Below are 19,347 nucleotides of genomic sequence, written 5' to 3'. Positions count from 1 at the left end.
GATTGATTATTTTTAAATCTCAAGCTGTTTTCCATCATTGATGCAACTACTTCACTTGACACATCAAATTTTCTGAAATTAAAATCCGCATTTTCAAATTTGTTTTTCAATGTGTCAAACTCAGCAAGTTGTTCAGTTACAAATCTATAATTGGCACACTTATTGCTATTCTCTTCCTGAAGTTTCCTAAAGTCATTTGTTTTTGCTTCTAATTGTGCTTTTAGAGGTTTCTGTCCTTTTCTAAGTTGATATCCTTCGTATTTTAGGTCCTCGTTCTCTCTACGCAATAAATCTATATGCTCAAGTAAATTTTTGACATTATCAATGCATGATTGAGAACATGAAGACCGACTTACCTCTTTCTTCTCAGGTTCTGGAGTAGAAGATACCATAAAAGCAAACTGCAACTCCATCATCTCTTCTTCAGGATCAACTTCAGCTTTCTCTTCTTGAGCATCATTGATTTGAGCAAAGTGAGCACTCTCAAGTCCTGAAATATTCAGTGCCTGAATCTGATCCTCCCAGTCAAAGGACTGAGCAACCACTGCCAGATTAGCAGTCTCACTGTTGATAGCAGCACTTCCACGACTATTTCCCACTGGAACCATTGTTTTATCATTGCTTACTCTTCTGTCTGGCTTTGGACACTCACGAGCAAAATGACCTGGCTCATGGCAATTGTAACACCGAAGCTTTCCCTTGTTAAATCCAACCTTTTTGTCAGCATTCATCCCCCAGTTGTTCTTTCCCGTCTTCTTTGCAAATTACTTTACCCTGAACACTACCATTGCTATCTGCCAAGTGATATCCATTTCTTCCACATCTTTTGGATGAATTTGATCTAGATCAGCAAATAAGAGTTGAGGTGGAAGCTCTCCAGCTACAAGAGCGTTGTAGCAATTGACAAGTCCAGTGGCAAGAACTAAATTTTCATCGCTTTCTTTGGAATTTGGAGCAGGAACCATAACTGGTGCTTTGGAGGAGGAAGCAGCTTGTGGAACAACAAAAGATTGACTTTGTGGATGAGACATAGATGATGAAGCAACAAATGGTGCAGCAGCTAGAGCAACAAATGGTGCAGCTGATGGAACAACAAAGGTTTGATTCTGAGGTTGTTGAACGGAAAAAGCTTGACTTGGAGTGGAGGTGAAAGATGAAAAAGCATTATTTGAAGAAATCCCAAGATTTGCAGTCGAGTAGGAATTCACATGATTAATCTCTCTTTGCTTATCATCAAGATCACAAGCTTTGATGATTGCCATAGTTTCAGCAAGACTGAGACGATTTAGAACTTTCGTCTTCTTGATGACAACCACATTCATATCCCATGCTTTTGGAAGTGAATTCAGCAGCTTTTTGTTTATCTCAGACTTAGTTATTAAAATCCCAGCTGAACTCATTTTAGTGGTGAGTGTGGTAAAACGCTGCAATTGGGCTTCTAGAGTCTCTCCAAGAACATAATTAAACATATTGAATTTCTGTCTTAACATGTCTTGGCGACTTTGTTTCATATCTTCATTACCCTCATAGACCTCAATTAACGCTTCCCACAATGCCTTGGCTGAATCATACTCTCTGAATCCTTGAGCAATATCGGGAGATAAAGCCATAGTTAAAGTAGCCAACGCCCTTTCCTGTTCTTCAACCTTTTCAAAATCCTCATCAGTGTAATCAGCATACACTTTGTCAATTATTTGTCCATTTGCAAGAGTAGTAGTGATTCTGACTGGTCCTCTGAGAATACTTCGCCAAATTTTAAAGTCTTTCATCTTGATGTATTTCTCGATCCGGTATTTCCATTCCGGGAACCCTTCCGCAGATAATAAGCGTGGAATACGAGTGGTTGTTCCCATGATTGAATCCAATTCATGATGAATTGTTTGGCTTTGAGAATCCTTTTTTTTTTGTTTTTTTTTATATTTTTAAATTGAAAATGACAAAAAAAATTAGACTAAAGCACCAAGAACGTAGTTTACGGCCACAAGATTACGGCCGTAAAAACAGTTTACGGTTGAGTTTACGGTTGGGGAGTTTTCGGTCAATGAAGATTGTCTGTTTGCGGTTATTGAAGATACACTGTTTACGGTCACTGAAGATTATCAGTTTACGGTTGAGGAGGAGTTTACGGTCAATGAAGATTGCCTGTTTACGGCCGTGAATAGGAGTTTACGGTCGTGAACTCTTGACCGTAAATGCCCAAAATTTGATGAAAAACACGAATTTTTGCAGATCTGATCTCCTTTTGCTATGAAAACACAAAATCAGGCCTCGAACAGTGATGAACCAAAGCTCCTTTTGACCGTGAACACGATTGAAGAGTGTTTGACACCGAATCCGCTCTGATACCAATTGTTAGGCCCTTGTAACAAGGATCTTAACCAGTGATCAAACAATCTAACAATCAAACAAGATAAGAATGAAGTAGAAGAAGATTGAACCAAGACTTGCACACGTTTATATCAAAGAAACATCAGGTACAACTTGGACTGGCCGTAAACTCTATGAACTGACAACAACAACTGACAGACTCTGACACGCCCTATATATAGGGGAAGGTTGGCCGTAAACAGACCTCTGGCCGTAAACTCATCCAAACAATACAATTACATAACAAAAGACTCAATAAGACCTATACATTAGATAGCCTAGCCCAAACCATAAACTGGACCCTTCACTTTCCTCTATCTCCTCTTCATTCTAGGGTTTCTAGGGTTTTTGATACAAACCATTAGAGACACTAAACTTGTGGTACTTGTTTTCCAAGGTTTTCAAAAAGGTTATTGGTGTGATTATTTGCTATACTAATCAAGAAACTCTATGTAAATTTCAATTATTATAGAGTTTTCTTAGGGTTCTTGATATTCATAGGTTATTGCTATCAATACTGAAAACATAGATCCAAATAGGTTGCATGTGAACTTAAAAGTTAAGTAATTTTCCGCCTCATACATAGATTTATAGCATATAAAACACATCAGTTTTATATTATATGCAGGGCTTCTACGAAATCGCTCTATATTCAACAGTAGAGACTTCCGACCAACCTACCTACCCCTAACCTCATTTGTATTGCACCTGGGTGGTGATGTTGTTGTATAAGTCATGTAGGATGTGGTATGCTTACATTCTTGAATTCTCTAGCAAAATTATGTTAAAAATCTCTTCCTTGTTATTTCTATTTTTTCACGAATTTGTAAAAAATAACGACACTTTTGCATTCTCAATTACTGGATCTCGCTAGTAACTGGGATTCTTCATCGACACCATCTCGATCTTGTACACGAGATAGGGCATTGGTGCAAGAACAACTAACCATCCCCACTTGCTACTTCCTACCAAAAAGGAAAAAATAGCTTATCTTGGTTGGACCGGTTCACTACACCTTTTTGAATTTTGATTTATCCCCTTCAACTTTCAAGGTTCAACAAATTTTGTAGAAACAATGCCTTTTGGGCCCATTATGTTTCACTGCAGAGATAAGAGAGGACATTCAATAAAATTTTGTTAAAAGGGATCACCATCATCTTAAAGTTCAATCAACAAATTTTGTTAACCTTCTACGCAAACCCAAACAACTACAAAACGTGACTGTTAAACCAAATCGAATCAAATCAAATCTCATACAAACTACAAAGACTTTGAAATTTATCATCACTTGTTCAACTACAAACACTTATTCCCAGTAGAACGGAAGTGTTTGGGGAGCTCCATTATCAGGCGATGCATGCTGCTGCTGCTGATGATGATGATGAATTCCCATCTGAATCATCCCATCGCAATCATTCCCATTTCCATTAGGATCCATAATCGACTCAAGACCACCATAACCCGCACCCGCATCCATTGGATTTGGTGGAGCCCCGTACGAGTTAGACGGGTGCATCACATGGCTCAGTGTCGTACAAGATGTCTGTGAAGGTGACGATGACAGAAGAGAGAGAGCACAGTCTGACGACTGCACCACCGGTTGCACCACCCTAGCCGCCGCTGCCGGTGGTGGATACCCATCACAGAACAGCTTTTCATAGCTACTGCTGCTATTACCTTCAAAAGTAACAACTGTCTGTGGCTGTGGATGTGTCTGTGACTGTTGACTGACTTTTGGAGGTGAAGTCTGGTGGTTCAGTTTAAGATGTGAACCATGAAAGAGGCTGAATTGTTGCTTTCCGGGTAACTTTTTGCTGCCCGAAGATGATTCGGGAAACGGGTTGTGTTTGTGGGCCATGGTCGAGTGTCGGGTCGAGTACGTTTGTTCTTCAGACTTCACCATTGTGGTCCAGAGGTGATTCGTGAGTGATGTGGTTTGATACACATGTGGGCTTGAGAACTGCAACATTGTGGCACCTAAAACCAACCAGATCTAGCATCAATATTGGAACATATTGTAATAATATAAACCACCAATAAAAATAACAATCATGTAAAGGTTTGTTTAGGGGTCGTTTATTTTTTTACTTAATGAGCTTTATGGGTTAAGCATAAATAAGGGTGTATCTTTTTGAATTAATCTAAACTAAATGACTTAATGAATTAAACCGAAAAGAAAAAGTTGGCTTAATGTATTAAGACATCAACCACTTACCTACTTTCCAATCAACTAAAAATGATGAATATTGTAAAATTGTTTTGAATGTAAGGGTAACATGGTAATTTAGTTTCGTTCTAGAGAAAGAGATAGATGAGCATTTTACCCCTACATTCCAACAAACAATTTTTAACATGATTCATCAATTTTAACGTGAGAGAAGCTGATTGAAAAAAAAAAAAAAAAAAAAAGAGAAGGGTAAATAGGTAAAAAGATTGGCTGTCTTCACGTCTTGATAACCATGGCTTGATCCATTAAACCATTATTGCCAAAGCTTAAGACAAAAAGAAACGACTTATAGTTGTGTAGATTAAGTGCTTAACTCATAAAGCACATTAAGTAAAGAAAAAAAAAACAGCAGTTAAATGAATTTAAAGTTTGAATGGTTGACCTTGGTGACCGGAGAAAAGACTTGCCGCCCGTGAGGTGTCAGGCTGTGGCTTCCTTCTCCGGCGATTATGTCCATCCAGCCTCTTTCTACAGCTTCGTTTTCCTTCATCAAATTCCTCCAGCGAATGAAACCTATTTGGTTCAATCACGACTATGAGTATGTAAGGAAGTAATGCGATATATAAAATAAGGAAAAAAAAACAAATGTATATAGAAGTAGTATGAAAATGAAACTGAATAATAATCAAGTAACCATAGGGTATATAAATATAGGTTACCTAATAATTATGGCAACAAGAAAAAACCCTAGAACAGAAAAGGAAAGAAGAGAGTAGAGAGTCATACCGGCTACATTGCTGGCAGAATCGTTGCTTTTGACCATTAATGGAAACCTGAGCGGTTTTGGAATGGACTTCACAGACCTTATGGCGGCGATGATACTCTTTGCAGTTACTGAGGTCGGCGTGGCAGCCGTCAACGAGGCAAGTGGCGGCCGGAATCGTGTTATTTATTGGACGTGCCCTTTTGGATGAAGCAGAAGGTGATAGCGCCATTTTTGATGTGGACTTCAACTCGTTTCCTGAATCGATTACTTGGCCAAGCTTTAAATCGACACAGAAATTCCCTTTAATCCCCTGCCCTCCATAACTACTCGACCCACTAGTCGAATCAATGTTGGGAATTGTTCCTTGTTCGAATTCTGTGAAATCCCAAGAAGGTATCTTCAAATTCCAGTCCATAATCCACTTTCACTTTCAAATACTTTTTCTTTAATGCTTTGACTCTACACTTTTTGGGTCTTTTTCCTGTTTATCTCCTCTTTACGTCTCTGAAATGAAATCCATCAATCGAAATCACTCTTCCACATCGTAAAACACCCAAACAGAGTCCAGAAAGTCTTAAGTTTGGGGGTATTATTCAAATCCTTCAGCAGCTTGTAGATGAAATATTGAGTGTTGGATAGTGGCTTCAACCTGTCAATTTCAAGAAAATAAAAGAAATTAATGAGGGAATCCATGGAGCAGGGAAAAAGCTTAGGATTAATTAAATGGATTAAGTACAAAAAAAGCATTCCAACCCCTTAAATTAACTTTACAAACAGAAGACAAGAAACCCAATGTAGAAAAATAACTACTAGTCTGAGTTGAAATTGATTGATATTTTGATAACACTTGAAGAAAATCATGTAGCTTTCCAATATAAGAACTATCAACAACATTTAGAGAGAGAAAGTACTTACAGAAAGAGATGTGGAGAGAGAAGACTGTTTGGAGCTTTACAGCCTTTCAAAACCTGGCATAGAATCCATGTAAAAGAAGTGGGTAAAGTCTAAAGAGAGCAGTTAGCGGCAAAAACCCTCAAGAAGTTAAGGTTGTTGTGTAGGCAAAGACCCTCAAGAACTTCTCTTAGACATTTTATCAAACACCCTTAAGGCATTAGAGGTTGATCTCGGATTCTGGAATAACAAAAAGAATATTTATTGTTAAATGAATAGCATTGGAACTTGGATCACTTGTGGGAATTAGGTACCACAAACCCTAAAGAAGAATTGAATTACCAAAGAGAGAAACAAGAAAGACCAGCAGCAGTAGGTTTTGTTTCTCAAATCAATGGTGGAGGTGGAGGTGGAGGTGGGTCATGTCTGTATGTGGTATAATGGACTTTCTTTATTGAGGTGGGTTCAGTGTTGTTTGATAAAGGAGGATGACAGGGACATGGTGTCGCAACAAAAAGTTAAAGAAAGTTTTCAAGTACAAACTACAAGGGAAGGAGGGAAGGAAGGAAGAAAAGAGAGAGGGTTTGTTTCTTGTGGACTTCTTGTGTTGTGTTTCACGTTTCTTGGGCAGGTATCGCAAAATTGAATTCTCATCGTATTTTAAACTAACATCGTTTTAATGGAAAATTATTACAAAGAATGTGTAAGAATTAACACCTTTAGGAATATTTTGTTCACAAATTTTTTATTAAAAAAATAGGAAAAGTTAAAATGTAAATTTCAGTAAAAAATACGTTTAACTAATAAAAATGAAAAGAATTGAAATTCTTAAAATTTCCATAAATTCCGGAAGTAATTGGTCATATTTGGCTAAGGGATTATAAATTTCATTTCTTACATCTATTTCTACTTTCTCTAATAAACAATGTGCCACGTCCCATTTCTACATTGATAACCTGCCACGTGTCATTTTATGACTATAATCCTAAATCTAAAATTAAATTAAATTTAATATATTGCATAAATGTAGAAAAAATCCCGAATTTTTTTCCACCTACTGTATTTTTCGGATTCATATAACATTCAAAATTCAAATTAAAATTCCATGTTTTTTTGGAAACATAACAATTTACGTTCAATGTCATTGACTACAAATCTTATCGTTTTTAAACTCTTTTCAAGATTTAAATGAATCCCAAAAAATCAGGAATTTCAAAATAATATTCTCACTCCATTTATATTGTGTTTTTTCGTCTTCAATATCCATTCCCATTATCAATTTTTATTCTGCTTTCTCATCTTCAATATTACGATTTCTGCATAGTCTCAACATAACAAATCTGGTTAGTTCATCTTCATAACCCAAAAATTATAACCTTTTGTGAAAATACATTAATACCAATGAAGTTCCGTTTGCTAAAAACATCTGTTGTGAAATCATCATTCTTTATTTCTGTTTTGATGTTCTTTGAAGTGTAACTGATCATCATCAAGTTCTTCCAATCCATTCATTATAAAGTCGGAATATGATGAGGTTATAACGACATATATGAATTTGGCTAAACATATTTGGCTATTAGTTTAACAAAATTCATAATTTTAGAAAAATATTACTTTATTTTGTTTCTGTTGAGAATGAGCAGGGCTTCTTATGTCATTTGTCTTTTCCATTTACATTCTGCAATCTTCAAAGTGTTTTATATAGGGTTTTGTGTAATTAAATCAAACAATTTGGTTTTTGTATTTCTTTCACTGTTTTTATTGATTTTAAATATGGTTTAAATGTTAATTATTTGAAATATTACTTTACTGATTATATATACTTTTTATTATATTAAAGTTAAAAACTTTGTATTTGGTTTTTCTAATGCCCTTTAATTATCTTTTCATAGTTAATTTGAAGGGTATTTCGGGAATTTACTTAAAATTATCAAACCAAAATGTAAAGTTTCATCGAATTACTCCATATTTTGAGATTGTTACAACATTTTAAGGTACTACTGTGCATGGTTGTTATAATAAGTCTGTTGGAAAATCTTTTCAATAGTTGGCTCTTAGTTTTTATTTATCTAAATAGAAGTTGTAATTCCCTTTTCAAGTTAAAAACTTTGTATTTGGTTTTTCTAATGCCCTTTAATTATCTTTTCATAGTTAGTTGAAAACTTTACATTTTTACCCCTGTGAAGTATAGTTTGAAAGTATATTGTCATTTCATGTACAATACACCTCTACTTGGACAATTTACATTTGGTTTTTACAGTAACCATCGTTGTCATACATTTACATTTGTGTACCATATGATGAGAATCCTATCACCTACCTTTTATTTGGTTTGTCTATATTTCACAAATTGCCAAGGGTTATGATATATATGGTTTTTGTTTACAAACTTTAGGTTTTTATAGTTATTGCTTTAGGAACTCGCAAATTAGTTAGTAGTAATATTAAATCATAGAAAATATGCAGAGTTTATAGGTTTAGCAAATTACTGTACATTTGTTTTTTAATTTTTTTTTATTCTTAATTTGGACCAATTAAATCACATATGTTAAATAAATAACAACATACTTTATCTAATGAATCCTAACATAAAGTAAAAGTTTTTTTAGTGAAATTGATTATTTTTACCTTTTTGGTCATTTTGGTGATTTTGGTGATTTTTACCTTTTTTTGCATATAATAGCATCCTACTTTTGTTTTTTGTTTTTTTTTTGTTTTTTCAGTTTTGGTACAGGGAAAAAATCTTACTGATGATGTCCATGTTTTAAATAAATTTAAAGAAATGGTTCCTGGTTAATTAAATAAGTATAAAAAATGACCATTTTAGAGGTTTGGTCAATTTGTTAAATTTGAAAATTTTTATTCCTTTTTAATTATTTTTGGAAAAAATAAGAATTTTAACATTTTTTTGTCAATTTGACCATTTTGAGAATTTTTGTTCTTTTTGGTCATTTCGACATGTTAAAAAGTAACAAAAAAGAAAACTTATACTAATATGAAACACTAAAAAAAGAAAAAATAGAGGTTTTATTGTGGTTCCATTGATCATTTTGACTTTTTGGACAATATTGTCATTCTAACTAAAAACAAAAAAGTAAAGAGAGTGAATAGGTTTATATAGAGTGAAGACACGGGAAGAGATTTACCCGTTTGATCGACCCATAACTTCTTCTTATCTATAGACATCAATGGATAACAAAATTACAATCTCTTTTTTTTCTTTTTCAACTCTCCACCTTCTTTGACTTGCATATGGACCATTTATGTTTACACACGGACCCTTACTGTATATGTTGTATCAAAAACAAAATAAAAAAGGATGAACAAATTGGAACCTAATTAATCAGGGACAAATAATTGAAGGGTATTTCGGGAATTTACTTAAAATTATCAAACCAAAATGTAAAGTTTCATAGGATAGAGAACACGTAGTACTGATAAGCCCCAGACTTTATTGATTCATAGCTGGAGGGCAAAATGGGCAAATGGGTGACATTTTCCTAGTTGTGTTGGACAGAAAATGGTCCCAGGGGTATTTTAGTCTTTAATTGATTTTTTTTTTCTGTCATGTCTAATAAATAACTGCTTTTCTAAAAAAAATTCCCATTATACCCTTTTTTCTGTGTATGGTTCTTATAACATGTGATTACTCCATATTTTGAGATTGTTACAACATTTTAAGGTACTATTGTGCATGGTTGTTATAATAAGTATGTTAGAAAATATTTTTAATAGTTAGCTCTTAGTTTTTATTTATCTACATAGTTTAAATTTTGTTGTTTATCTTTATATATCAAGTGACTTATTATAGATTATTTATGCTATTTTAAAAATCTGTTGGGAGAAAATAGAAGTTGTAATTCCCTTTTCAAGTGAACTACAATTTGATTGTAATTCCCAGGTCTTTTCAATATTTTTTCTCATTTCATTGACTTTTCTAATTTTTTTAGAGATATGGCTACTTCAAATATTACATTTATAAAACACATTGACCTAGTCAATTTGGATTTCAATATGAACAATTAAATGCTTTTTTACATTTATTAATTTTTTTGTTCTATATAAAATTTTTAACTTACCTCCCGTGGTTTCCACGGGTTATAACCTAGTTTTAATATAAAAACATAAATATCCTTCTATTTTCTACTGGTGTGATAAACAAACGAAATCATATAATCGAACCAAACCGAATGATATTTAGTTTATTTGATTCAAATTATTTGGTTTTTGGTTAATTCGGTTTGGTTAAATCGAATAACAATATCTTATTGGGTTTGATTCTCGTTAAATTTTTTATTATTTTAGTTAAACCGAAAAAAAAATTAATAATTTAATTAATTAATATATTTTTTATATTTTATAACTATAAATTAACATTTTATATTTAAAATTATAGTTTAGTTGCTAAAAAAGATTTCCAAAACTTATTATTTAATTATTAATCATTATAAATTATAAATGTTTTATATTTTGTATTACAAAGCAACAACCAATTATGATTAGCTTAATGTCGATTGACCTCATCATTTCTTTCTCTTTCATATACAACTAGAGAGTAGAGACAATTAATCTTCCGTTCTTTCTTGGCAATGTTAAACGCAATAATTAAATATGAGATTTCAAGACAAAATATGTTAAACATAAGAATGTATACTATAGATATGTTAATGATAATAATATGTAATATATTAATGTATTTCTTCATTTGCTAAAAATATAGTAAGTTTTTTTAGATTAACATTTATTTTTACATAAATTTTACGGTTTAACTGGAAAATTAAACCTAATAAATCCTAATCAAATAAACCAAAATCGATTAAACCGAACTTTATATGTTTTGAAGATGGTTAATTTTATGGGTTAACTTGGTATAGTACCAAGTTTTTTTTTATTTACAGTGTACCGTATCAATTTTAATTGGTACAAAATATTAGTTATCAGTACGTTACCAAGCATAATTGGTAGCAACTTATTTGACTAAAGTTTGGTTGCTACAAATTGATACATGTACATATATATACCAAACACACAAATAATATTTAGTTGTAATTGATCGTGTAGGAGATTGTATACCACCCGAATTACCTGTCTACCTTCTCGATACCATGTGTTGCTATGATGCAAAAAGATTTCAAAAAATAAATAAAATAAAAAAATACTAAAAGATTGCAAGAAAACATGTACGGTTATAAAAATATGGAAATGCTCAAAAAGCTACAAAAACCTTACTATTACTTTCATGGTTACAATAAATTACGAGAAATCAAACTTATAAAAAATTTGAATTTGTAGTAGAAGCTGCGATTTTTTCATAAAAAAATTCAAAAAAAAGTTTTGTGGTCTCTAAGTATTTTTTTTATGCATTTTTATGATTTTTAAGGTTTTTTTTAGGATTTTTGTTTTCCATAAAACCTAAACCTATATATATATATATATATATATATATATATATATATATATATATATATATATATTGTAACACTCGTGTTTCTAGCCTATGCATTAATATTAAGGTGATAGTCTAGGTTAATCTTTGTAACTCATTTTGAAGAAATGAAAAAGGAATTATGTGAATTCTATGTGTTTTATGTATTTTATGCTTAATTACTAGGAGTTAATTAATTAAGAATAGAATTGAGCGTCGAAAATAAATCTTAGATAAAGCCGATATCTATTAAGAAAGTTGTAGTGGTCGTGACAAGGATTACGGATATATAACGAATGCTGAAATCCGAGTTATAACGAAGAAGTTATGACTTGTCGAAGTTTCACGACAAAACCGGCTCGGTGCTGAATGTCGTAAAAAATGAGTTTTTGATAAACTACTTTTTAGCCTTAGTGATCTAAACGAAACTTGTAGTGTTCATCAAACCGAGAGTGGGTATAAAAAGAACGCCAAAATCTGACTTTGTATGAGGAAGTTATGATTTTTCGAAGTTTCAGCTTAGCAGTAGACAGCTAAAAACTCGAATTTTAGATCGAGTGATTTTTAGCCGACACGACCTAAACGAGAATCGAAGGTCTCGTAAATAGTAGCACAACGGTAAAAAGTCTGACGAAAACGGACGTCGGATGAAGAAGTTATGAATTTTTAACGGATTTCCTGTCCCGGTCTGTTAAAAATAATAATTTAAAAATTAAAGTCAAAATTAGCCGACAAAGTCTAAACGAAAGTTGTAGAGCGTATTTTACCTACGCGTGCATATAAAGAACGTAAAAAACGGAGCTCGTATGTGAAAGTTATGGATTTTAGAAGTTTTTGCACAAAAACCGAGAAAATTCGCATAGGTGGCTTCGGCCACGTCACCCTCGCTTAGAACGTGCCACGTGTCCGAAATTGGTGAGTCATGCGAGCCACGTGTCCGAGCTGCTGAGTCATCCGAGCTCCTGGCCTGATCCGAAGTGGTCCACTGAGAAGGCGACACGTACCCTCTTCCCTCGTGTCCGAACCCTCGCAAGACTGCCACGGAACCCTACTTCGGACTAGACCTCGGTCCAATCAGGAGGTGACACCGAGGCCCTCGCATGCGCAGCCATGTGCGAGCCACCTGCGAGACTTCGGATCTGCTGACGCGTGGAGACTTCTCAGCCATTGGATCAGCAGCTTCGGCCCCTATAAATAGAAGGTTGCGAGCCTTCTCGGATACATTTAGAAAATCACCATCTTTCACCCCTTTCTTCATATTTTCTTCATCTTAACATCCCCCAAAGCCCCAGTATCGATTATAATCCCCAGAATACGCCACGAAGTGCCCGTGAAGCCCGGAAAATTTATCTTTTCGGTTTCGAAGTCCGACCTTTGCAGAGCCCGGTTTCTTAATAAAGCTCCCGATTTTATTAGAAACGAACGTTTTAGGAAACGAATTGCTGCCCGATTTTCATCAAAACATGTGAGTGTGTAGTTACTTTCACTTTACACATAGATATGAAGTATTTAGCTTAAAATACGTGTTATGTGTAGATATGTTAATTGTTTATTTGAGGTGACTGTTGAATTGATGTTTTATACAAGTTTTAAACTGTATATGTATTTTATCTACAAATATGTTGGGTAGAACATGGGTAGACAAAATAGTCGGTGGGTGTTAAAATGATGAGAGGCCTCGGTGTCGGTGTTGTTGTTGGTGTTATTGGTGAAGTTGTCTAACGGAGTATAGATGACGACCACGAACTTTCTAGACAGTCCAGTGGCACACTAGCAGGTTCGCAACTTGTAGGTGTTGATGAACTAAATGTTCATTGGCGTACTCCAATCCCCCTCATGGTTGCCTTTAGGACATGTATGGCTGAGGAGTCCCCTTAGCAGTAGTGTCCAACCCGATGATATTCCTTAGGCTAAGTCCCTTGTGTTAGGTGTTTAGGGACGTAAAGTGAGGACAACGGGAATGTGTAATCAGGGTTATTGTTAATTGGTGAACTTAATAAGTTATTATTATTGTGGGTTGAAAACCCTATATGCTCACCAGACTCCCAAGCCTGACCCACTCAGCTTTTTATGATTACAGGTAGTGGACCCCGAGCATAGTCGGAGGATGAGGAGAGATTTTTGGATTATAGGCCAGTAGTTGTAAATAACTGTTGAAAGGCTTATAATGTCTTGTTTATTCTTTTGATCTGTATCGGAACATGACATCCCGAGGTCTTGATATATATGGAAAAATATATACCTTCTTAAAGAAGGGTTTTGATAAACTTTTATCATTTTTATTTTGGGGACCTATTCCGCAACATCTTTTGAAAAGATTTCTCTGATTTTATTTTAAAAAGCATAAATTAAATTGGTATTATAAATTAAATCGGTATTTTCTGGCCGAGAAATTAGGGGATGTCACACATATATATATATATATATATATATATATATATATATATATATATATATATATATATATATATATATAATGCAACTAATTAGAATAAATTACAAGAAATCCATCTTAAATAATTCAAATTAACAAAAAAAAAAAAAGGTACCATGAGATTTACGATACACTAAAAACGTTAGAATTTAAAGATGAAAAGTAGTCTTTCGAAATTTATCCATCTCACATTGTATTGTGTCTTGGAGACATTGATCTGATTAAAATCTTAGTGATTTAATGCATAAAGAAATATTTAGACAAAGGGATTTAGGAGTTCATGGGCATGTTAATGAGGATTTTTTTCTTTTCTTGTAAGCAAGTTATAAGATATTTCTCTCAACCAACATTAGAAAAGAACAATTATGTCCTTAAATAAAGATTGTATTCGTCATTTTCAATTTATATATATATATATATATATATATATATATATATATATATATATATATATATATATATATATATAGAGGTTTAGGTTATTTTGTTTAAAGTAATTATAGTGTTATTGTATGCATAAATATGGGCCAATCAAATTTACTTATTTTAAGAAAGTGATTAATATACATTATTGAATTAAATATAATTGAAAAAATCATCTTAATTAATTACAAGGGTAATTTAGTCAATTAATATAGATTTAATAAAGGAAAATTACATTTTTTAAGGGATCATAGATTCTATTAAATTTAAAAATCCGATTTTACGAATTATAACTCTTTTAATTCGGACATTCTGACAGAATATGTTTATGAGTATATTCAAAAATAAAAATATTCTTGAACCATAAATAATAAAAATATTCTTGAACCTAATTCTTGTTGATGACTTTAAAAACTTCTTGAAGAGTAACAACTTCTTGTAGAATAACAAAATCTTGAACAATCAATTGAAGAATAAAAACAAAAAATACATTATTTCTTATAGAATACGGGTAACAATTGTTAAGAATTACATTTATTGTTAAAGAATAAAACTACAAAAACAATCAAAACGGGGAAGAAACATTAAAATCTAACAACGACTAATACATTCTAAAAGAATAATGTGGTCCGTTCTTCAAGCATCAACTTCTGTGATTCCAACAGAATTGGAATTCGTCGTTCCATTCCAACGTTCACGCCCTTGACCAGCATGTATCCTTCACGCATTCTATAAGAATAACTGCTATGAAATTGTTCATTTTAATACAATTACACATATTCTAACAGAATGTCATAAAAAAATAAATAAAATCTTAAAAAGCATGAAATTCTTAAATATAGAATTCTTGAACGAATGCACTTGATCATTTTATTATGGACTGTTCTGCCAGAATTTAACGATGAATAATGCTTTCTTTTGTGAATATAACGAATGCACTTGATCAAATGCAGAAAAAAAAAGTTTAAATCCGGTGGAATAAAGTGATTTCAATCAAAATCAAAATCAACCACCAAGGTTGTGGAAATAAGAACCTAATCTGAATTAATAATCTTTAGCCACAAAAGATTCTCAATCCAAAGAGATGGGGTATAAAATGGTGTATTTAGAACAAGAAAATGAAGATTTAACAACATCTCTCAAAGAATTCTAGGAATCTCAGATTGTAAAAAGTGGACCTACTGCCTCATTGAAGAAACTTCAAAGGAGATATCAAGATTTGGAACAAATACACAATTACATCATATTTGAGGGTTAGATTTAAATAAAAAGGATTAATATTTGCACAGTACTCTGTCTTCTTCCCTGATTGCAATCAAATTCGAAGGGTACCTGTGCCCCAAAAAAATTTCAAAGGGGATCGTTCGGGTGTTCAATCGAAGGAATGATACAAATAAACGAAATTTTAAGGGTGGAGATGTTTTACCGGAGCCGATAAACCTCTGGTACCGACTTTTTGTTTTATAATCCGCAACATATTTCTTCTTTAACACCAAAAGCTTCAAAAGATTAAAACTGAGAACAATGAAAATTGAACAGATTAAAACCGAGAACAATGAAAATTGAAGCAATATTCGTCAGTACATCCTTTAAGCTAAATTCAGCGAAGAAATCTTAAATCGAAAAAGAAGGTACCTTGCCTTTTCCTATACACCACCGGCTGTAAAGGTGAATCAATGGCGAGCCAAAGGTGACGAATGAAAAAGCGGAAGAAGATGGAGGCTGCCGGAGAAGCCCCCATCCGCTCACTTCTTTCCACCATCGACAAGCAACAGACCCTTTTCCCTCACACCTTTCCCTTCCTTCCCCATCAACAATCGCTTCTGCCTACCTCCTCCCAAACCTTCTTCTGACCTCCTCCTCTTCTCACCTCACAGTCGGACAAGAGGGAATAAAATCTTTGCTTCTTCCCTTCGTTGCTTCAGTCTCGTCGACCTCGGAGAAGCTTCCTTAGCCTGCAATCGATCGACATCCATTGGAACTTGCAGCCTTGACGGCTGTATATAAGAAAATAAATTAGGTTAAGAGTGAAGGCTAGCATGATTATAGGGACTATTTGTGGAAGCTATATATCAAATTACTAAAATACCCTTGATTGTTTATTTAATTATTTAAATTTTTATTTAATTTTGATTGACCCACATTTATGCATACAATAACACAATACTTAGTTTAAACAAATGAACCTAGCTCTCTCTCTCTCTCTATATATATATATATATATATATATATATATATATATATATATATATATAAGCTTAGGTTATTTTGTTTTTACTAACTATTGTGTGTCATAATACACAAATCTGGACTACCGGATGGAATAAAATCAAAAGTGGTGATCTGAGAGTCTATGATATTACGATATGGTAACATGTACCATATAATCACACAAATTTTAGCATAAGGGCATTTTAGTCAATTAACCTATATTAAAAAATGAAAATTTCAGATTTTTAGGGATAATTAATTCCTTTATTTTTAAAAATCTGAATATTTTAAATTAATTCAAATTTAAAAATCCGATTTTATTCTGTTAGAAAGACAGAATGCCAACCATAAACTAGTAAATATATTTTCAATTTTATTCTTGCAGAATATATTTCCAATGCATATATTTTTATAAATTAACCTGATTTAAGAATTCTAAATATTATTCATATACATCCAAGTTGGGTCTATGATTTTATTCTTAATACACATCCGAAATAAAATACAAATTCATTTACATACTAATATCCTTATACATTTTAATATAGTTATGCATATTCTAACAGAATATCATCAAAAATGAATAAAAATCTTAACAAATAGCATTCTTGAATATACAATTATTGAACAAATACACTTGATCTTCTTCAGTGGTCCATATAATCCACTTTATCTTCACATATATACTTCTTGTTGAACTCGATTCCAAATATTTCTCTTGTATGATCCATATTGAATTCATTCTCCATGCAATTCTGAAAGAATAAGATACATTACTTTTTAGTATTACCCGTTAAACAAATATACTTGTTGTTAACAAACATTCTCAAAGACATTCTAACATAATGCATTTATATAAATAAATTCTGACAGAATACATTACATGCATTTATATAAATAAATTCTGACAGAATACATTACATAATGCACTTAAATAACATTCTTTTGCAAATTCTTTTACGAATAATAGGCATTAAATCGATGAGTGTTATTAACCTCATTCTAAAACAATATTGTGTTTTCTCATTCTGAAAGAATTTGCAGGTTTGAATACACCAAGATAACATAACTACACATATTAACTTCAATTCTAAAAGAATATTTCATTTTCGTTTGTTGCTTAAACTTCAATTCCTTAAAAATTCTAACAGAATATTATCTACTTTACTTTTAACAAAATATTTCAACACAAGTATAAACATGTTATTATAATTCTAATAAAATACTGAAATAGTATGTAGTTTAGCTTAACATACTCTAACAGAATCTTCCCAATAAGTCCAACATATCAAACTTGCCTCATTTACACAAAAACCTTCTCTTTTTGACATTATATCAAACACTTGGATGGCATGTTTTATTATCAACATTGAAAAAATGCAACAGTACAAGCAACATTCAAAAGCATTGATAACAGAAAAAATTGATTCCTGATTCCCGTTCACTTCCAAAATCACAACTAATAGATGGAAAAATTGAGTGCAATTGATGCTGATAAAATATTTTCTGATTCTTATTTGGATTCCAAAATGGATGAGTGAATAAAACAATGGAGCTTAATCGGTGAGTGTTACTAACTTTAATCACGAACACAAAACCCTTGGATGATTTCAACAACATCAAAAGAAATCGATGGATTTTAAAGACTTGATATCTCTTCTCTCTCGCCATGTTTACCTGCTCGTGATTCCTATCGATTTCAGCAAAAGAAATCAAAAATTTCATACCATAGATCGATTATAGATTGGTGCAGGTGTTTACCAGGATCGAAAAAGGAAGAACACAAAGCCCTAGGATGAAGGATTTATGACTTGGGTGGAAGTCGGCATTTTTATGGTGATAATGATGAAACGAACGATGGTTTTTTAAGGGTTTATAAACTAATTATCTTGATTAAATGCTATTAAAGGAAATTGACCCATTATTTTAGGGATTATAATTTTGGAATATAATTAATTGTACATACATAATGACTAAACTACCCTTTATTATTTAATTAATGATTTCTTTTTTCCTAAATTCTGATTGGTCAATTTATGCACACAATATTTGCTAGAAACATTTGAATATATATATATATATATATATATATATATATATATATATATATATATATATATATATATATATATATATATAGAGAGAGAGAGAGGTTGGTATGGTACAACTTTGGTAGTAAAAAATTTGTATCATTATCATGCCAAGATTACACAATTAGTACGGTACTTCCAACCAAATGTGTTGGCTACCAATTTAATTGGTTCGGTTGGTAACATGTTGGTTGGTTTGTTTTAGTACATATTTGACAACCCTAGTTAGTTTATATATATATATATATATATATATATATATATATATATATATATATATATATATATATATATATATATATATATATATATTAAACCAAAAATTGATAAAACTGATCGACTAACACCCATACTATCTCTTATCTATTTTAGTAATCATTCATCAAATCAAAATATATGTATCGTCATCTCTCCCACACCACACCTATCCACCCACCAAAACCCACCTCCATACCCACCCTACACCTAGACTCAGACCCACACCAATATGCACGCGTGCACATTCACTAAACACCATACACCAACACCAACAAGCTCATGCTGACACCCACATTCACCCCACCATTCAGATCC

General features: G+C 32.5%; 1 protein-coding gene across 2 annotated transcripts; it reads right to left on the bottom strand.

The window, feature by feature from the left end:
• Positions 1–3,489: 3,489 nt before the first annotated feature.
• On the bottom strand, positions 3,490–6,796 carry LOC145115237 (squamosa promoter-binding-like protein 18). 2 transcript variants are annotated; one of them, XM_079051485.1, is made up of 5 exons: positions 6,534–6,796; positions 6,216–6,431; positions 5,321–5,949; positions 4,977–5,107; positions 3,490–4,344 (listed from the first exon to the last, which is right to left on the bottom strand). In XM_079051485.1, exons 3-5 carry the CDS (start codon positions 5,713–5,715, stop codon positions 3,674–3,676), a joined length of 1,197 nt encoding a protein of 398 aa, XP_078907611.1. In that variant the 5' UTR covers positions 5,716–5,949; positions 6,216–6,431; positions 6,534–6,796; the 3' UTR covers positions 3,490–3,673. The 2 variants fall into 2 exon arrangements, with proteins under 2 accessions (XP_078907611.1, XP_078907610.1); XM_079051484.1 differs by having other exon boundaries at positions 6,216–6,796.
• Between the last annotated feature and the right edge of the window lie 12,551 nt (positions 6,797–19,347).

Source organism: Lactuca virosa, chromosome 5, assembly GCF_052849685.1.
Source record: "Lactuca virosa cultivar CGN04683 chromosome 5, Lactuca_virosa_CGN04683_v6, whole genome shotgun sequence".
In the NCBI taxonomy this organism is placed as follows: domain Eukaryota; kingdom Viridiplantae; phylum Streptophyta; class Magnoliopsida; order Asterales; family Asteraceae; genus Lactuca; species Lactuca virosa.
This window is presented reverse-complemented; position numbering and strand designations above follow the sequence as displayed.